This window comes from Dasypus novemcinctus, chromosome 22 (assembly GCF_030445035.2).
Source record: "Dasypus novemcinctus isolate mDasNov1 chromosome 22, mDasNov1.1.hap2, whole genome shotgun sequence".
Classification (NCBI taxonomy): Eukaryota; Metazoa; Chordata; class Mammalia; order Cingulata; family Dasypodidae; genus Dasypus; species Dasypus novemcinctus.
In genome coordinates this window covers 34,408,901-34,426,689 of record NC_080694.1, presented here as the reverse complement: position 1 = coordinate 34,426,689, position 17,789 = coordinate 34,408,901, and the positions used below count along the sequence as shown (strand labels likewise).

At 46.7% G+C, this 17,789-nt stretch overlaps 1 protein-coding gene and 1 long non-coding RNA gene across 7 annotated transcripts in view; one reads left to right on the top strand and one right to left on the bottom strand.

The window, feature by feature from the left end:
• The window catches only part of NQO2 (N-ribosyldihydronicotinamide:quinone dehydrogenase 2), a 37,322-nt gene extending 20,879 nt beyond the window's left edge, over positions 1 to 16,443 (bottom strand). The window contains exons 1-4 of one of the 6 annotated variants that reach the window (XM_012521548.3): positions 16,266 to 16,397; positions 12,498 to 12,549; positions 12,235 to 12,370; positions 10,666 to 10,830 (exon numbers count right to left, since the gene is read on the bottom strand). In XM_012521548.3, coding sequence (XP_012377002.1) covers positions 10,666 to 10,830; positions 12,235 to 12,241 — 172 coding nt within the window. In that variant the 5' untranslated portion in view covers positions 12,242 to 12,370; positions 12,498 to 12,549; positions 16,266 to 16,397. Of the gene's footprint in view, positions 1 to 10,665; positions 10,831 to 11,423; positions 11,573 to 12,234; positions 12,371 to 12,497; positions 12,550 to 12,645; positions 12,674 to 12,714; positions 12,962 to 16,265 lie in introns of those variants that run through there. The other 5 variants (XM_004483392.5, XM_058285175.2, XM_004483393.4 and 2 more) reach the window with 5 other exon arrangements.
• LOC131275309 (uncharacterized) lies at positions 16,035 to 17,533 on the top strand. The gene is made up of 2 exons (XR_009182717.2): positions 16,035 to 16,148; positions 17,134 to 17,533. It is a non-coding gene; the product is annotated as an uncharacterized lncRNA (long non-coding RNA).
• Positions 17,534 to 17,789: the final 256 nt, after the last annotated feature.

The following is a 17,789-nucleotide window of genomic DNA, read 5'->3' as shown; positions in this document are numbered from 1 at the left end:
CAATGTTTTGTAGTTTTCTGAATACATGCCCTATATGTCCTTGGTTAAGTTTATTCCTAAATATCTGATTCTTTTATAATATATTTTATATATTCTTTTATAATATATATAATATATAATTACAAATATAATATTTATAATAACAAATGGAATTTTTTTTCTGACTTACTCCTCAGTTTGCTTACCCATAATATAGAAATGCTATTGAGGTTTTTTTTGTATTAATGTTTTATCCTGCCACTTTCCTGAATTCATCTATTAGTTCTAGTAGGTTTTTGTGGATTTTTCAGGATTTTCTAGATGTAGGAATATATCATCAGTGAATAATGCAAGTTTTACTTCTCCCTTTCCTATTTGGATGCCTCTTATTTCTTTATGTAGCCTAATTGTTCCAGCTATAGCTTCTAGCACAATATTGAATAACGGTGGTGACAGGGGGCATCCTTGTCTTATTCATGATTGTGGGGAGCCCTGCAAAGCAAGACGCCCAGAGGCCTGCAACGCAGGCTCCAAGGTTCACAGCAAGAATGTGGACAAACAAGAAGCATACCTGGAGAGACTAGAGATAAAGAAGGAGGCACCCCTGGGCAAAGTTATGTGTTGATCAAAGCTATGTTAGGGGAAACGGACTTGGCCCAGTGGTTAGGGCGTCTGTCTACCACATGGGAGGTCCAAGGTTCAAACCCCGGGCCTCCTTGACCCGTGTGGAGCTGGCCCGTGCGCAGTGCTGATGCGCACAAGGAGTGCCCTGCCACGCAGGGGTGTCCCCCGCGTAGGGGAGCCCCACGCACAAGGAGTGAGCCCCGTAAGGAGAGCCGCCCAGCATGAAAGAAAGTGCAGCCTGCCCAGGAATGGCGCCGCCCACACTTCCCGTGCCACTGATGACAACAGAAGCAGACAAAGAAACAAGACGCAGCAAATAGACACAGAGAACAGACAACTGGGGGTGGGGGGGAATTAAATAAATAAATAAATCTTTGAAGAAAAAAAAAAAGCTATGTTCGTTATGGATAATGAAGTCTAGGACAACTGTTATCAGAAGGCTAATAAAGGGAAGCAGACTTGGCCCAGTGGTTAGGGCATCTGTCTACCACATGGGAGGTCCGTGGTTCAAACCCCGGGCCTCCTTCACCCGTGTGGAGCTGGCCCATGCGCAGTGCTGATGTGTGCAAGGAGTGCCACGCCACGCAGGGGTGTCCCCCGCGTAGGGGAGCCCCACGCGCAAGGAGTGTGCCCCATAAGGAGAGCCGCCCAGCGCGAAACAAAGTGCAGCCTGCCTAAGAATGGTGCCACCCACACGGAGAGCTGACACAACAAGATGACACAACAAAAAGAAACAGATTTCTGGTGCCGCTGACAACAACAGAAGTGGACAAAGAAGACGACGCAACAAATAGACACAGAGAACAGACAACTGGGGCGGGGAAAGGGGAGAGAAATAAATAAATCTTTAAAAAAAAAGGCTAATAAAAACAAAGAATAACCTGTGTATTTGTAATGACCTAGTAACAAGAGCATCCTGTGAGAAAAGCTGTGTGCACTGTTTGTACTAAGGGTATAAAATAAACTGCATAATTAAGCTGGGGGCGTGGTGGTAGCTGGTGCACTCCTGCAGCTCCTCACAGCCCATCTGATCCCCACTTTTCAGTGGCTTTCATTTCTCCATGCCCTCACTCACCTCCCCCTCCTCGGGATAGCAAAGACCCTGTTCCATTGTGACTACCCTGCGCGGGTCGCAACCCATGATCTTAGCGGGAGAGCTTCCAGTATTTCGAGTGCAATGCTACCTGCAGGTTTTCCATATATGCACTTTACCATACTGAGAATGTTTCCTTATTTTCCTATTTTTTTGGAGTGCTTTCATCAAGAAAGGGCATTGGATTTTGTCAAATGCAAACAAGAGGATCAGGTGATTTTTCTTCTTCAATTTATTAATGTGGTTTATTATTAAATACATAATTAATTTTGTTGTTTTGAACCACCCTTGCAACCTGGGATAAAACTCAACTTGATTGTGGTGTATGGTTGTTTTAATGTGCTTTTGGATTCAGTTTGCAAGTGTTTTTTAAGGGTTTTTGTATATATATTCATTAGAGATATCGGTTGTAATTTTTTTTTTGTAGTATCTTTACCTGGTTTTGGTATTAGGGTGATGTTGGCTTCACAGAATTAGTTCGGTAGCATTCCTTCCTGTTAAATTTTTTAAAAGCATTTGAGCAAGAGAGGTATTAGATCTTCTTTGAATGACTGGTAGAATTGATCTGGTTCAAGGTTTTTCATCTTTGAGAGGTTTCTGATGACTGTTTCAATCTCTTTACTTGTGACTCGTTTGCTGAGGTCTTCTTTTTCTTCTAGGCTCAGTGTAGGCTGTAAGGTGTTTCTAGGAATTTGTCCATTTTATCTATCTGTCTAGTTTTTTGGCCAACATTTGTTCACAGTATCCTCTTAGGGGCTCTCTTATTTCTACAGGGTCAGTGTTAATGTCTCCCCCTCCCAATTTGATTTTATTTATTTGCACCTTCTCTCTTTTCTTCTTTATCAGTCTAGCTAAAGGTGTGTAGATTTTGTTGATCTTCTCAAAGAACCAACTTTTGGTTTTGTTGACTCTTTTTATTGTTTTTTGTTGTTGTTCTCAATTCCATTTATTTCTGCTCTGATCTTTACTGTTTCTTTCCTTTGGCTTGGTTTGGGATTAGTTTGCTGTTCTTTTTCTAGTTCTTCCAGGTGTGCAGTTAGGTCTTCGATTTTATCTTTCTTCTTTTGTAATGTAAGCGTTGGGGGCTATAAATTTCCCGCTCAGCACTGACTTTGCAGTGTCTCATTGGTTTTGATATTGTGTGTTTTCATTTTCATTTATCTCAAGTTCTTTGCTGAAATCTCTTGCAATTTCTTCTTTGACTCACTGATAATTTAAGAGTGTGTTGTTTAATCTCCATATATTTATGGGTTTTCCCTTTTGCCATTCATTATTGATTTCCAGCTTCATTCTATTATGATCAGAGAAAATGTTTTGTATATAATTTCAGTCTTTTAAAATTTTTCGACACTTGTCTTGTGACCCAACATATGGTCCATCTTGGGGTTGAACTTGGGGTTCAGTGATCTATAGATGTCTCTTAGGTCTAGCCCATTTATCACATTATTCAAGTTCTCTATTTCTTTATTTGTCCTCTGGCCAGATGTTCTATCTAATACTGAGTGTGGTATATTGAAATCTCCAACTGATTGTAGAGACATCTATTTCTCCCTTTAGTTTTGCCAGTGTGTGCCTCATGAACCTTGGGGCATTCAGGTTTGGTTCGTAGACATTTAGTATAGTTATTTCTTCTTGGTGAATTGCCCTTTCATCAATATATAATGAACTTCTTCATCCCTCATAACAGTTTTGCATTTGAAATCTATTTTTTCTGATCTTAGTATCACTACTCCAGCTCTTTTTTGGTTACTGTTTACATGGAATATCTTTCTCCAACCTTTCACTTTCAACCTGGTTGTGTCCTTACCTTTGAGGTGAGTCTCTTGTAGACAGCACATAGATGGCTCATATTTATTTTTCCATTCTATCAGTCTATGTCTTTTGATTGGCATTAGCATTCAATGTTATCACTGCAAAGGCATTACTTACTTCATCCGGTTTGTCCTTTGGCTCTCTGCTGTCATAATGTTCTATTGTCTCTCTTACCCTTTATTTCACCCTTCCTAATAAACTTCATTTCTACACTCTTCTCCCAATCTCTCACCCTTGTTTTTTCCTTTCAGGCCGTAGCATTATTATCTCTTGTAATTCTGGACTTTTGGTAACATACCTTCTCAGTTTATGTCTGTGAAGACTTTCAACTCACCTCGTTTTTGAAGACACTTTTGCCAGATACAGAATTCTTGACCGGCAGTTTTTCTCTTGTGATACCTTGAATACATCATAAACCACTCTCTTCTCAATTCTGTGGTTTCTGATGAGAAGTTGGCACTTAATCTTATTGAGGTTCCCTTGTATGTGATGAATTGTTTTTCCCTTGCTGCTTTCAGAGTCCCCTCTTTATATCTGATATTTGTCATTCTGAAGAGTAGGTGTCTCAGAGTAGGTCTATTTGGATTTATTCTGTTTGAGGTTTGTTGTCCGTCTTGAATATTATTATTTATGTCTTTCAAAAAGGTTGGGACGTTTTTGGTCATTATTTTCTCACATAGTCTTTCTCCTCCTTTCCCATTCTCTTCTCCTTCTGGGACACTGATAATGCGCATGTTGTGCTCTTCACGTTGTCCTTCACTTCCCTAAGACCCTGTTCCATTTTGTTCCCTTATTTTCCCTTTCTGTTCTTGTCTTTTCCAGTATAGATATTCTATCCTCGATATTACTAATCCTATCTTTGAGCAATTCAAATCTGCTGGTACATGCCTCTAACATGTTTTTTATTTTATTTCTTTGTGTTTATCTTGTTTTTCTAATGTATTTTTAATCTTATCCATCATGTCTTTCATTTCCATAAGACTCTGCTACTTTTCTTTTCAGGCTTTCTAATTGTTCTTTATGGTCACCCAATGTTTCTTAATATCTTTTATCTCTTTAGTCGTATTTTCCTTTAATCCTTGAATTAATTTAGAATTGTATGACTGTCATTGATTAGTTTTCTTAAATCCTATATCTCATCAGGATATTTGGTTTGTTCCTTTGGCTGGGCCATCTCTTCCTGTTTCCTAGACTGGCCTGTAATTTTTTGCTGATTTCTAAGCATCTGAATATGTTGGTGAATTTATTCTGGTGGACAATTTCTCCCTCTTGCTTAGTGTTTTTGTTTTTTTTTGTTTTTGTTTTTGTTTTTTCCTTTCACAGCTCTTCTTTGATTTTTCGTTCAACTTTTTCTGAGTCTTTAAAATTGTCCAGCTTAAATTTTCAGAATTTGGTCAGGGACTTAGTAATGGGCTGCAGATTTTCTCCCAGGACTTGGGGGGTAAAGAGACCTAAAAGCAGTTTTTTCCTTGCAGTTTCTGGGCTGGCCATCAGATGGCGCTAGTCTGAGACCCCTTCCACAGAGGTGTTTCTTTCACCTCCTCTTGCCTGAGTTTCTGGTCTGGCCAGAGGCAAGATTCAGAGCGGGCTGTGCTGGCTGCATTCACCGAGGAGAAACCACGCTCTGCCCTTCAACGCAACCTCCCTCTTCCCTGGTAACAGCTGACATGGAGGAAGAAGTCTGTTCCCCTCTCAGCTGGCTGCAGTGAGCCAGGAGTTTTACCCTGGTTTAATGTCTTAAGGGTAGGGGTTGAGAGCCTTCCCAGGTGCTGCAGGGGGTCAGTAACTCACATTTGTTGTTTCAGGTTCTTTGTCTCTGTCCCTTGCCCTCCTGGGGGTTGCGCAGCACCATCTTGGTCTGCTGACTCCCAAAGCAGGTCCCTTGGACAGCTTTTGGCCCTTTTCCTGTTGTTTTTGTGAGAGAGTTGAGCCTGCCTAGTCCAATGCCATCTTCCCAGAACTCCATTACCTCTTTTTAACTCATTAATTCATTTAAAAAGTCATACTGTGGTAAATTATATATAATATCAAGTTTGCCTTTTAATCATTTTAAGGAATACAACTCAGTGGTGTTAATTACATTCACAATGTTGTGCCTACACCACCACCATCCATTACAAAGACTTTTTAATCACACCAAAGGGAATCTCTGCATCCACTGAATAGCAACTTCTCCTTCCCCATCCCGGTCCCTGGTAACTTATAATCTACTTTCTGTCTCTATGAATCTGCCCATTCTAGATATTTCATATAAGTGGAATCATAAAATGTTCGCCCTTTTGTGTCAGGCTTATTTCCTAACATAGTGTCTCCAAGATTCATCCAGAACCTCATTTGTTTTTATGGCTGAATAATATTCCATCATATGGAGAGACCACATTTTGTTTACCCACTCATCCGTGGATGGACATTACTTTTTTATGTTTATATCTGTCTAAGTTCATTTATAAATTTAATGTGACCTTAATAAAAATACCAACTGGTTTCTTTCCAAATCTAGAAAACAAAATCAAAAGATTTTAGGAAAACAAAAAGTAAAAATAGAAAAGTAGTGAAAATAAGGAAAATGAGGGTGCCCTAGCCCTATCAGATATTAAATTATATTATTTGCCAAGGTAGTTAAAATCATGTCATACTGGGCTATGAATAGATAAATTACGACAATAAAGCACAGAACAGAATCGAATATGTGAAAATTTAGTATAGAATGAAGTTGGCATTTTAAGTCTGACCAAGTATTGAATAAATGGTGATGAGAAAACTGAGCAGCTACTTGGAAAGAGTGGGATCCACACCTCACAGCATCCAACCAAATTTCATTTGAAATAGATAAAATATTTAAATAGAAAAACTGGATCCTATTTAAATACTGGAAATAACAATCACTTTTTAGAAACTGAGAGTTTATAGAAATATGATGCAAAATCCAGAGATCACAAGAAAAAAAAAGACTGATAAGGTCAAATAAATAAAATTATATAAAATCCTGCCTCGGGAAAAAACCAACCCATCATAGCAAAATCAAAATTAGAAAAAAAGTAAAAACACCTAATGGATTAAAAGTATTTGCAACTCTTATCCCACAGTATATAATATATGAAGAGCTCTTAAAAATCATTAAGAAAAAGACCAATACCCTAAAAGATAAATAAGCAAATAAGTCACAGGAAAGAAAATATAAATGCTTCTTAAATATATGCAAAGATACTGAACCTCATTTATAATGAGAGAAAGGCAAATTATAACTGCACTGGGAGCCCATTTTTTCATCTGTCAGACTGGCAATCATCAGAAAATTGGGTAACAACTATCAAAATGTTGGTGACGGTGGTGGTTTGAAGCTGTATGTACCCCAGAAAAATATGTTCTTGACCCTAGTCCATTCCTGTGGGTAGACCCATTGCAGGCAGGACCTTTGGATAAGGCTACTTCAGTTAAGGCGTGTCCCATCTCACTTAGGATGTCCCATCTCACTATTCCTGGAGTCTTTTATAAGAGAATGAAATTCAGACAAAAAGAGAAAAAGCCATAGATGAAGCAGCCAGAAGCTGAAATCAATGGAACCGGAAGAGAAGACAGACCAGCAGATGCCACCCCGTGCCCTGCCAAAGGACACGGTGAGAACCAAGGTTTGCCAGCCGCCAGCCCCAGAACACCACTGTCTTTGGGGGTACAGCATTGCCTTGATGACGCTTTGATGTGGACATTTTCCCCACCTCAAAACTGTGAGCGAATAGGTTCCCACTGTTTAACCCGACCTGCTTCATAATATTTGCTTAAGCAGCCAAGGAAACAAAAATAGTGACAATGTGAGGAAATAAGTCCTTTCAAATATTGCTGGTTGGAGTGTAAACTGGTATAACATTTATGGAAAGCAATTTGAAATTATCTATGGCCATTAAAAATGCACATTCCCTTCGACTGGCAATTCCACTTCTGGACAATTACCTACATAGGAAAAGACCTATGGCCGTGATTATTCCCTGAGGCACTGTTTATAACAGCAAAGGATGTACGCCTCACATGCCCTATGGTAAGCGGCTACTTAGACTGTGAGACCTGCACGCAATGGAATTCTTTGCAACAGTGAAAAAGAAAGCAATGAGCAAAACAACATCTGTAAAATGGAGGGAAAATGTCGACTGCACTGGTAATTGCTGTATAGCACAGACTTCTCCAGAAGGGCAGGGAGAAACTGGTGATGCTGGCTACCTTCAGGGCAGGGAAACTAGGGGCTGGGGACAGGGAGGAGAAAAGCCCTGCATTGTAGACCTGAGAATTATATGTCATGTGCTACCACTAGCTGTTCAAACATTCTTTTAGGAGTTACTGGGGACTGAAGCTGGGACCGTGAATGTGGGAAGCAGGCACTCAACCACTGAGCTACATCAGCTCCTCGATGAGAGTTGATTTTCTTGTTGGTTTTATTTTTAGGAGGTGCCTGGGATTGAACCCAGAACCTTGTACATGGAAAGCAGATGCTCAACCACTTGAGCTACTTCTGCTCCCCATCTGTATTAGTCAGCCAAAGGGCTGCTGATGCAAAATACCAGAAATTGGTTGGTTTTTATAAAGGGTATTTATTTGGGGTAGGAGCTTACACATACTAGGCCATAAAGCACAAGTTACTTCCCTCACCAAAGTCTATTTGGAGCAAGATGGCTGCTGACGGCTGCGAGGGTTCAGGCTTCCTGGGTTCCTACATTCCTGGAGCTTGCTTTTCTCTGGGTTCAGGGTTCCTTTCTTCCTGGGGCTGGCTTCTATTTTCTCTGCATGCTGACCTCCCAGGGCTCCAGCTTAAGTCCTCAGCATCAAACTCCAACATCAAAACTCTAACATTGAAAGCCCTCAACTCTGTCCTTTGCCATGCCTTTTATCTGTGAGTCCCCAAGGGGTGGGAACTCAATGCCCTAATCATCACTCAATCATGCCCAGGTACAGATTACAAACATAATCCAATATTTCTTTTATGAATTCATCAATTATATCAAACTGCTATACTCCACCCTCTGAATTCCAAAAAGTCCTTACAGTATCCAAAAAAGCCTTAAATCAGTTACAATGCAAGTACTAAATCATATCATAATCAATTTAAAGAAATAAAGTTTGTCTTGGGGCAAAGCCCCATCTGCTATAGACCTCTGAAACTTATAAAACAATTCATTTGTTTCCAATACACAAAAGGACAAAGGATAAACATTTTCATTACAATAAGGAGAAACTGGGAGGGAAACATGAGTCACAGTTTCTCTATAGTTCAGCAGACCTGCAGGGAATCCTCTGTTTGATTTCAAAGTCGGAGAGTCATTTTTAAGAAGATGGTTTCTTCTCCTTGGGGCCTTATGGGAATCCACCCTTTCCAGCCTTGTCCAATGACCATTTTCTTGGTTCCACCCTTATCAAGCATCTGAGTGTCGACCAAGTTCCAGACCTCACCCTCCAAGAGTGTTGGGGTGATTGCCATACCTTACCTAATATTTGGGTTAGAGTCTTAACCCCCTTAGTACAGTGAAATGAAGACAACATTCCCTCTAACCTTTGGCAAACAGGTTCAACTCTCTCAGAGCAATGAGTTGACCACCTGGCCTTCCCTAACCTTTAGCATGCACGCTCAAACCCCTCCGAGCAACAAGTTGACCACCTGGCCTTCCCGAACATTTGGGGGACAGGTCTACCCTCTCAGACCTGTGGGGTGCCAAACTTCACTGCCCTAATCCTTAGGGAATGTGTTCACCCACTCTGTACCCTGGGTGCCAAAACTCTCCCAGAACATCGGACAGGAACATCCACCCTCTTCAACTGCTGGGCAAACTCACCCTCTCTGTACACATGGGTGGGGTTCCTCTCTTGGCCCAAGGTGAAGTCTTAATTCCAGATCTCAGCTTCCATGGTTTTCCTCTTAAAGCTGTTTCGCTTTCAATCTCTCCTTTCCACGTCCTTTTTATTCCAGGCTGACAGTGGATTTGCTCATATAGCTCTCTCAAAAAAGTCTTTTGATTTAGCATGCAGGAAGCAGGGGTCAAAGCCATCAGACTGTAAGACTTTGCACAAGTCTTTCCGACATAACTGCGTCTTCCATCCTGATTTACAAGTTCCAAGTTTAGTTAAGTCCTCCAATGGGGTACTTTCATCTGGAAGCCTAATTTCCAGAGGCTTGGAATTTCCAGAATCAGTTTCTATCTTCTTTGTGCCCAACAATTCAGTTCTCAGCTTATCAGGCTCGTTTAGCATTTTGCTATAAGCTGCAAGGAGAAGCCAAGCTGCATTCTCTGGGTTTCCTTTGGAAATTTCTTCAGCTAAATTCCCGGGCTCACCATTTTCAAATTCTGCCTTCCATAAAACACCAGGAGTTATTAATCTTGCTAAGTTCTCTACAACTTTAAAACATGGATCACCTTTCCTCCAGTTTCCAATAATAGTTTCATCATTTACTTCTAAGATATCATAAAAAGTCTCTTTAGCATCCACATTGCTATCAAAGGTCTCTTCAAAGAGTTCTAGGCCTTTTCCATCAAGTATCTCACAATTCCTCCAAAAAATACCCCTTACCCATTTATAAAACCATTCCAGCATTTCAGTAATTGCAAAAGTACTTCCCCACTCCTTGGTACCAAATTCTTTATTAGTCAGCCAAAGGGGTGCTGATGCAAAATACCAGAAATTGGTTGGTTTTTATAAAGGGTGTTTATTGGGGTAGAAGCTTACACATACTAGGCCATAAAGCACAAGTTACTTCCCTCACCAAAGTCTATTTGGAGCAAGACGGCTGCTGACATCTGCGAGGGTTCAGGCTTCCTGGGTCCCTACATTCCTGGGGCTTGCTTTTCTCTGGGTTCAAGGTTCCTTTCTTTCTGAGGCTTGCTTCTCTTTCCTCTGTGTGCTGACTTCCCTGGGCTCCAGCTTAAGTCCTCAGCATCAAACTCCAACATCAAAATTCCAACACTGAAAGCCCTCAACTCTGTCCTTTGCCATGCCTTGAACTCAGTGCCCTAATCCTAACTCAATCATGCCCGGGTACAGATCAGATTACAAACATAATCCAATATTTCTTTTATGAATGCATCAATTATATCAAACTGCTACACCATCAAAACATTTTTCAAAGTCGAAAAGCACGAGAAGGCAGTTAGAGAGGGAGTACTGATCCTATGACTGACCAGTGATATCCTTCCGGGTGGCCCTCGGCTCGAAGTCCATGGCATACAGGTCGGACACGGTGACGCTGCAGCCCTGTCTGCTCAGCTCCTCCACCGCCACGGACTTCAAGGACCCGTTCAAGGACCGCGGCTCCTGGTGCGCGTAGACGATGAGCACTTTCTTACCTAGAGCGGGAGAGGAACACGACCTCAAGGAGCAATTTCCTCTTGGTCAAAATGCGACGACGACTGAGACGAAAGCTAAATGTTTACGCTCCTCGAAAAAGTGGGAGCTGAGAAACACCAGTTTTGAAATAACGAGCGTTTTAAAAATCGGTTATATCACAGCTTGACTAATACCCAACAGCACAAGGGGTCAAATTACATCTCCCCCAAAATAAAGTGGTTAAGTTCTTGAAAAGCCTGATCTAACGTGGCTGTCGTACATGACAGTCTTTATAGCTCTGTGACCAAACATTAAACGAGAAAGCTGCTGTCGTTAATCTTTCGTGCTAACCCCATACTGACAGGCGTCAGCCAACGACCCTGACCGGTTTGGGACATTTCTGCTTCCTTCCCCTCCAGATCTGTAGAAAGTTGGTGCTTAAAAGGTGGACACTCGGATCCACTGTGGGGGGGGGAGTGTTGGGGGGGAGGTGGATACTAAGATTAAAGAGGATTCTAAGGGAGTCACATCTCTCAGCTCCAGTGGTCTCAACACCTTCGGCCTCTTAAGCGGTTCTCCTCTTTCAGAAGATTCTGCGAGATTACGTACTTACTTCTCCCGGGAGGCATTTTGGTGACTGGCTTAAATTTGCCCTTGTGGCATCTGAGACTAAAATGTTAAAGTCTGGATTTCAGTTTTTCAGGGTAGTTGGAGGCCAACAGTTCCAAGGCCTTCAACTGAGTGTAAAGGTTGAATTCTGTGAGTTAGAGATTAATGATTAACCTTTTCATTTAAACCTTCTCAGACTCATTAGTTATAAAGGAATTCCATAGGGGGTGCGTGACAAGAGAACGGACGCGAATGAAATATCGGTACCAGTCATTTCCAGTGGGCAATGTCCGGGGGGCATTTTTGGTGGTCAGACTGGGGGGTGATGGAGAGTTGCTGCTGGCATCGAGTGGGCAGATGCCAGAGATGTTGCTAAACACCCTATAAGGCACGGGATGCCCCCACCCTGTTACACTGTCAAGTGAGAAAAAAAAAAAGTCACAGAATTGTGTGTACCATGAGCAGAGACAAAAGTCAATCAGGGTCATACCAAATTTTAACCAAGGTTTCTCTTTGGGCTCCTTCCCTCAATATTTACTGAGCCCCTGCTCTGCCCCAGGGATCTTTCTAGGGGCTGGAGGTAGAATAAAGACAGGATGGGCACCGAGCCCATTTTCAAGGAGCTTATATTCTGGTGGGGTCGAAACGGGCACGAAAACAAGTAAGAAAATACATTCCCAAGGATGATCCACATTATAAACAAAATGAGTCTCGTACATGTCAACCTTGTGCGTATTTTTAAACAAGCAATGCATCTGACTTGCAATTAAAATTTTAAGTGAAGGAAGTGGGACTTCCCCGCAGCTAACAGTTACCTGCCATGTCCTAGGAAGCTGAACTCTGCCTCTGAAGACTGTGAAACGGAGGGCCGGCTGCCAGCCCTGGGCCGAGGAGGATGCGGAGGGGTGGGCCGGGGCTGTTGGGGGCAGTCACTCTAGCCGGGGCGACGAGCTGGAAGAAGCGGGGGACACGCGGGGCGGGGAGTCAGAGCGGCGAGGCCTGACCTCACTGCCCTTCCCGTATGACCCGCAGACTCGTCAGGGAAAGGACTTCTCGGGACAGTCCTCTGCAACCGGACCTGGGAGGACAAGTCGTGCAGGTGTCAAAGCCGGTGCTTGATTTTAAGGACCCTGAAAGCAACCACAGAGAAGCGGTCTTGGCAAGGAGACTCTCGACAGGAAATGGGACCCAGGCCCCCGTCCCTCCTCCCGCTCCCCGTTTTGCACCCCAGATAATCAAGGAGCAGCGGGACCGAGGGGGGGTGTTAGCCGAGCCGTGGGGTCACAAGCTGGAACCTGAACTCCTCGGTTGGCGGAGGGACTAGGGCTGGATGCCGCTGCGCCTCTTTCCTGGCCTGACTATGAGGGAGGAAGCAAGCGTGGGCCAGCGGCGACGCGGGACGCCCGCGGTGGACAGGTCCAGTCCAAGGTCTAGCTCCGCCCTCTGGAACTGTGGGACCTTCAGCAGGTTCACGCCCCTCTCGGGGCCTCCGTCTCCTTGCCTGCCAGGTTGGGAGACCCCACCCCACAGCCAGGCTGCCAAGGTTGGGAGATACACACGCACGCATATTTTTATTTTATGGTGGCTGGCTCTTTTACTTTGCTAAAGGCTGCTGAGTCAACATACCAGAAACGGGCTGGCTTTTACAATGGGGATTTATTAACTTAAATGTTTACAGTTCTGAGGCCGTGAAAATGTCCAAACCGAGGCTCCACCAGGCGATGCGCCCTGAAGCCCGGCGGCTGGTGGTCCTGGATTCCTCTCTCGCATGCGCAAGGCGAGCACGTGGCAGCGCCCACTCATCAATGCCCTCTCCTAGCCTTGGTGCTTTCAGCTTTTGGCTTCCATTCGGCTTCTGTGTTCAACTGAGCTTAGCTTCTGGCTCCCAGGCCTTCTTCCCGCAGCTTCTGGGAGCTTTCCCTGGGTCACTGTGTGTTTCTCTCATTTATAAAGGACTCCAGTGAGCGGATTAAGATCCACCCTGGGGGAAATGGATTTGGCCCAACGGATAGAGCATCCGCCTACCACATGGGAGGTCCAGGGTTCAAACCCCGGGCCTCCTTGACCCGTGTGGAGCTGGCCCATGCGCAGTGCTGATGCGCGCAAGGAGTGCCCTGCCATGCAGGGGTGCCCCCCGTGTAGGGAAGCCCCACGTGCAAGGAGTGCGCCCCGTAAGGAGAGCCGCCCAGCGCGAAAGAAAGTGCAGCCTGCCCAGGAGTGGCGCCGCACACACAGAGAGCTGACACAGCAAGATGACGCAACAAAACGAGACACAGCTTCCCAGTGCTGCTAACAAGAATGCAAGAGGACACAGAAGATCGCACAGTGAATGGACACAGAGGAGACAACTGGGGGGGGGGGACAAAAGGGAAGAAAAATAAATAACTTAAAAAAAAAAAGATCCACCCTGGGTCACATAATCTAACGAAAGGCCCTTAAGGAAAGTGATTTAATCCAAAGGTCCCACCTACAAGAGGTTCCAGGCACAGGAATGGATTAGCTCTAAGGTCATGATCGTCTGGGGTCCACCCAGCTTTACACTGCCACTCCTGCCCATAACGGAGCTCCAGAGGCTAGTTCTTTCTCCCCAGGGCGTCCAAGAGGCACGAGGGAGGCCTTATCCTCCTGCCGGCCAGCCCTCGCTGAAATGCCTGGCTTCCTTCTGGGAAGGAATAATGGCCCCAGCCGGATAAACAGCTCAGAGTGGGTGACTCAGGGGAGTGCACGACGCACACTGGGTCTGGATGACAGTTTAAACCCTCGCAGCGCGCCTCTGCAGGGTCACAGAAGAACAGGGACAAGGAGGCAGCGGGCTTGCCTGCAGTACCATCCACGGGCCTGCTTTACCTCCACTGCCCCAGCAGGTAAAAGGCAGGCGCTTGCGGAGCACTGCCAAGCTGCAGGTGGGTGGAGAGGCTGGGTGCCCTGGGGCCAGGAAGAGAGGCTTAAGTTGGTGCAGACATGGGACTTACACCATGGAGCACTGTCACAGGCTAAGAGGGAGCCCACACACCGATCAGAGGGTGGAGGCTCCATTTAATAGGTGTCACATCTCCTCCTGCCCCAAGGGGGTGGTTGCATACTTTCCCATTCAGTTAAACTGGCTATTAACCAAATAGCTGAGCACTGGGGAGCCGTCTCTGCCTCGCTGGCTACCCAATACCCACTCTCTCCTTCCTTAAGAACTGAACCCTGAATTTATTCGGGGTGCCCAACTGGCTAGGGGTGGCCAATGAGTCATAACAGGTGGGCACGGGGGGCAGACAAGAAACATGCAGACGCAGAAAAAGAAAGAATAGAATGTCGGGTAGCGATAAGTAGTGGAGCAAATGGCAGGGCTTGCGATTTCACGTAGGGTGGCCCAAGAGGTGTCTTCTGAGCAGAGACTTGAGTGACAAGTGACCCAGGAAGGCAAAGATTGGAGGGTCGGAAGCCAGCAGAGGGACTCGAGGCAGGAATTGGCTCAGCGTGTTCAAGACACAGCAAGAACATCTGTAAGGCTGACTGCGGAGTAAAAAAAAAGTTTGCAGGTGGGAGGTAGGTCAGAGAGGGACGTGGCGTGCCTGCTAGCTTTGCGGGGCAGGGCAGGGATTTTATTCTCGGGCTAACAGAGTACGATCAGAGCATCTTAAGCAGAAGAAGGATGTGACTTGATTTACCTTTAAAGGCCACCGGTGTCCCTGCACACTTAGGGAATGTCTTATCCGGAGATGTCCAAAGTGAGCGAGCGCCAAAGACATCTTGGCGTGGACCCAGTGCTTTTCTGGAAGGCCTTGGAGCCCCACATGGCCGCTTCAGCACCCACAGGCTGCACCCCACCCCCACCCCCTCCTCCTTCCGCTGGGCTTGGCCCAGGTTCCCCAGGCCCATCCCAGGCCTGGCAACTTTAGGCATATGAAAGTAGGACAGCCTGTCCAGCCCTCTTCTCCTGGTTGTGCAAAAATAAGAAACTGAGGCCCAAGAAGTAAAGGACTTGCCCAAAATAAAGACCCCAGCCTAGGCCTCTGAACTCCCTTAGCTCTATTCTGCCCCACAGTCATCATTTTATTCCTTCGTCAGAAAATATGCACTTATCTAGGTTGACAGGTAAAAAAAACATGAAAGGTTTTTCCTAGATTTATAAGGAAAATGAACCATGGGTTACGAAACTAGATACAGCACATCAGAACAGCTCTATTTATGTTAGTTAACCAGTCTCCAGAAGCTGTCCTGTGAGGTCTCTCCCTTTCTTCTTTCCTATGTCTCTTCCCACATAGCAGGCCTGAGGAGCCTGTTGTGCCTGGCACAGCTGGGTGAACAGTTCACTGGGGACCTACACCACCGCCTGCCCACGCATTTCCTTACTCCTGGACACGCAGGTTATTTCCAGCTTTTCCCAGACCTATAAACGGCACTGCTGGAAGCATATACTATTTAATATTTTTCCCTTTCGTGTATTTCTTTGGCAGCTATTTTGCAGGGATTAAAGGTTCCAGAGGTGTGTCCCTCGCCACCCACCCTGCTGATGGAGCGCGCTGCCAGCTCTGAACCCCGGACACCCATTTATTTATAAAGCGTGGTCTCGGGCAAGTCACCTAACGGCTGCCTCGCTGGTGAACGCGGATGGTCACGCGCCCACCTCATAGGGTCGGGGCGGGTTAAATGGGGAGGGCCGCGTTCAGCGGTTACGTGGTGCCCAGGAGACTGTATGAGCCCAGTGAGACTTCAGCGCAGCAGTATTTTCAAAACGGTCAGCGCCCCGGCAGACGCGGCCCCCTGGGACCATGCGGTCACAGCGTGGCTGGGGAGTGCAGCCGCCAGCGCCCCGAGACGGCGGCCCCCCGGGGCCCGCGGGGGCTCGACTCACCCTCCGCCCGCGCCGGCGAGGCCTGGAAGGGCAGGCAGGACCCGGGCCGGTAGGGACGCGGCCTCCCAGCGACACGCAGCGAGCAGCGAGCAGCGGGCAGCGGGCAGCGGACCCAGCTCCGGGACACGGCCCCTACTCCGCCCGCGCGCCCGCCCCTGCGCGCGACGCCCCGCCCCGCGCGCCCTGCCCCGCCCCGCCCCTGCGCGCAACGCCCCGCCCCGCGCGCCCTGCCCCGCCCCGCCCCTGCGCGCGACGCCCCGCCCTGCGCGCGATGCCCCGCCCTGCGCGCGATGCCCCGCCCTGCGCGCGACTCCCCGCCCCTCAACCCCTCCCTGCCACGCCCCACGCACGCCACGTCCTCCCCCTCCCGCCCCGCGCGCCCTGCCCCGCCCCGCGCGCCCTGCCCCGCCCCTGCGCGCGATGCCCCGCCCCTTTGCGCGACTCCCCGCCCCTCAACCCCTCCCTGCCACGCCCCACGCACGCCACGTCCTCCCCCTCCCGCCCCGCGCGCCGCATCCCGGTCTCCACTTCTGCCCGCGGGCGCCCCCTGGCGGCCGGCAGTCGGCTCGGCGCGGAGCCGGCGAGAGCTGGGAGGCGGCGCTGGGAGGAGCGGGCGCGCTCGCCCATTCCCTGGCAGGGACCCGGGCGAAGCCGGAAGGCGCGTGGAGGACCCGCTGCTCTGCCGTCAGGTGGAGCCAGCCTTGCTGCAGCACCGAGAGCGGGGAAATGCGCTCATTAAACTTGCTTAGCTTTGAAAATTCTGAAACGAATTGAGCTGGCTTTCTCTTTATGTAATGTTTAAAGTTTTACTGTTTGTACTTCGTTCCCTGAAAGTTATTAACTAGACCTTCTTTAGTTTTGCTTACAGGAGGAAGATAATGTCTCAAAGCAAAACCAGACGGGAGGGAGTCGGGAGCACCTTATGACCCAGTAACTCTCACTTTTCTCAGAGACTAAAAGCTGACCTCCTTGAGTGGTCAGCTGAGAAAGGAGCTGTGAAGACCTGGCACCTGCACAATGACATCTAAACTGTGGTTTATTAGCCACTGACATCACAGACAAGTTGAAAGTGCTTGTGACAATTCAGGACTGACAAATTGCACATATCGTCTTCACAAGACCCTGGCATCCCTTGTTTCTCTTCTCCCCTACCCCTCTCCTTTGCCTTAGAAACCAATAACCCCCGTGCTCACTTTGAACTGGCTGTGGGAAGATTGCTGCAGCTCCTTGCTTGTGCCCTGGCAATAAATCGCCTTCTCACTGAGAAACGTGTCTCTCCTTTGTGGCACCAGACAGGGTGGGCCCTTTTATTGGTGTTAGAAAGAAATCTTCTGGAAGAAAATAAGGCTCACCCGATTGTGGAGAAGAAAAGAATTTATTCTCAATTTTGCAAGAAGGGGCGCACAACCAGAAAACGTGGCTGGCGCCCCGAACAAAGAAAAATGACACAATTTATACCCCTAAGCCCAGCACGCAAGCCCTTCCTCTGTTTCTCCATAAATTGGATACTTCAGAAGTTACAGC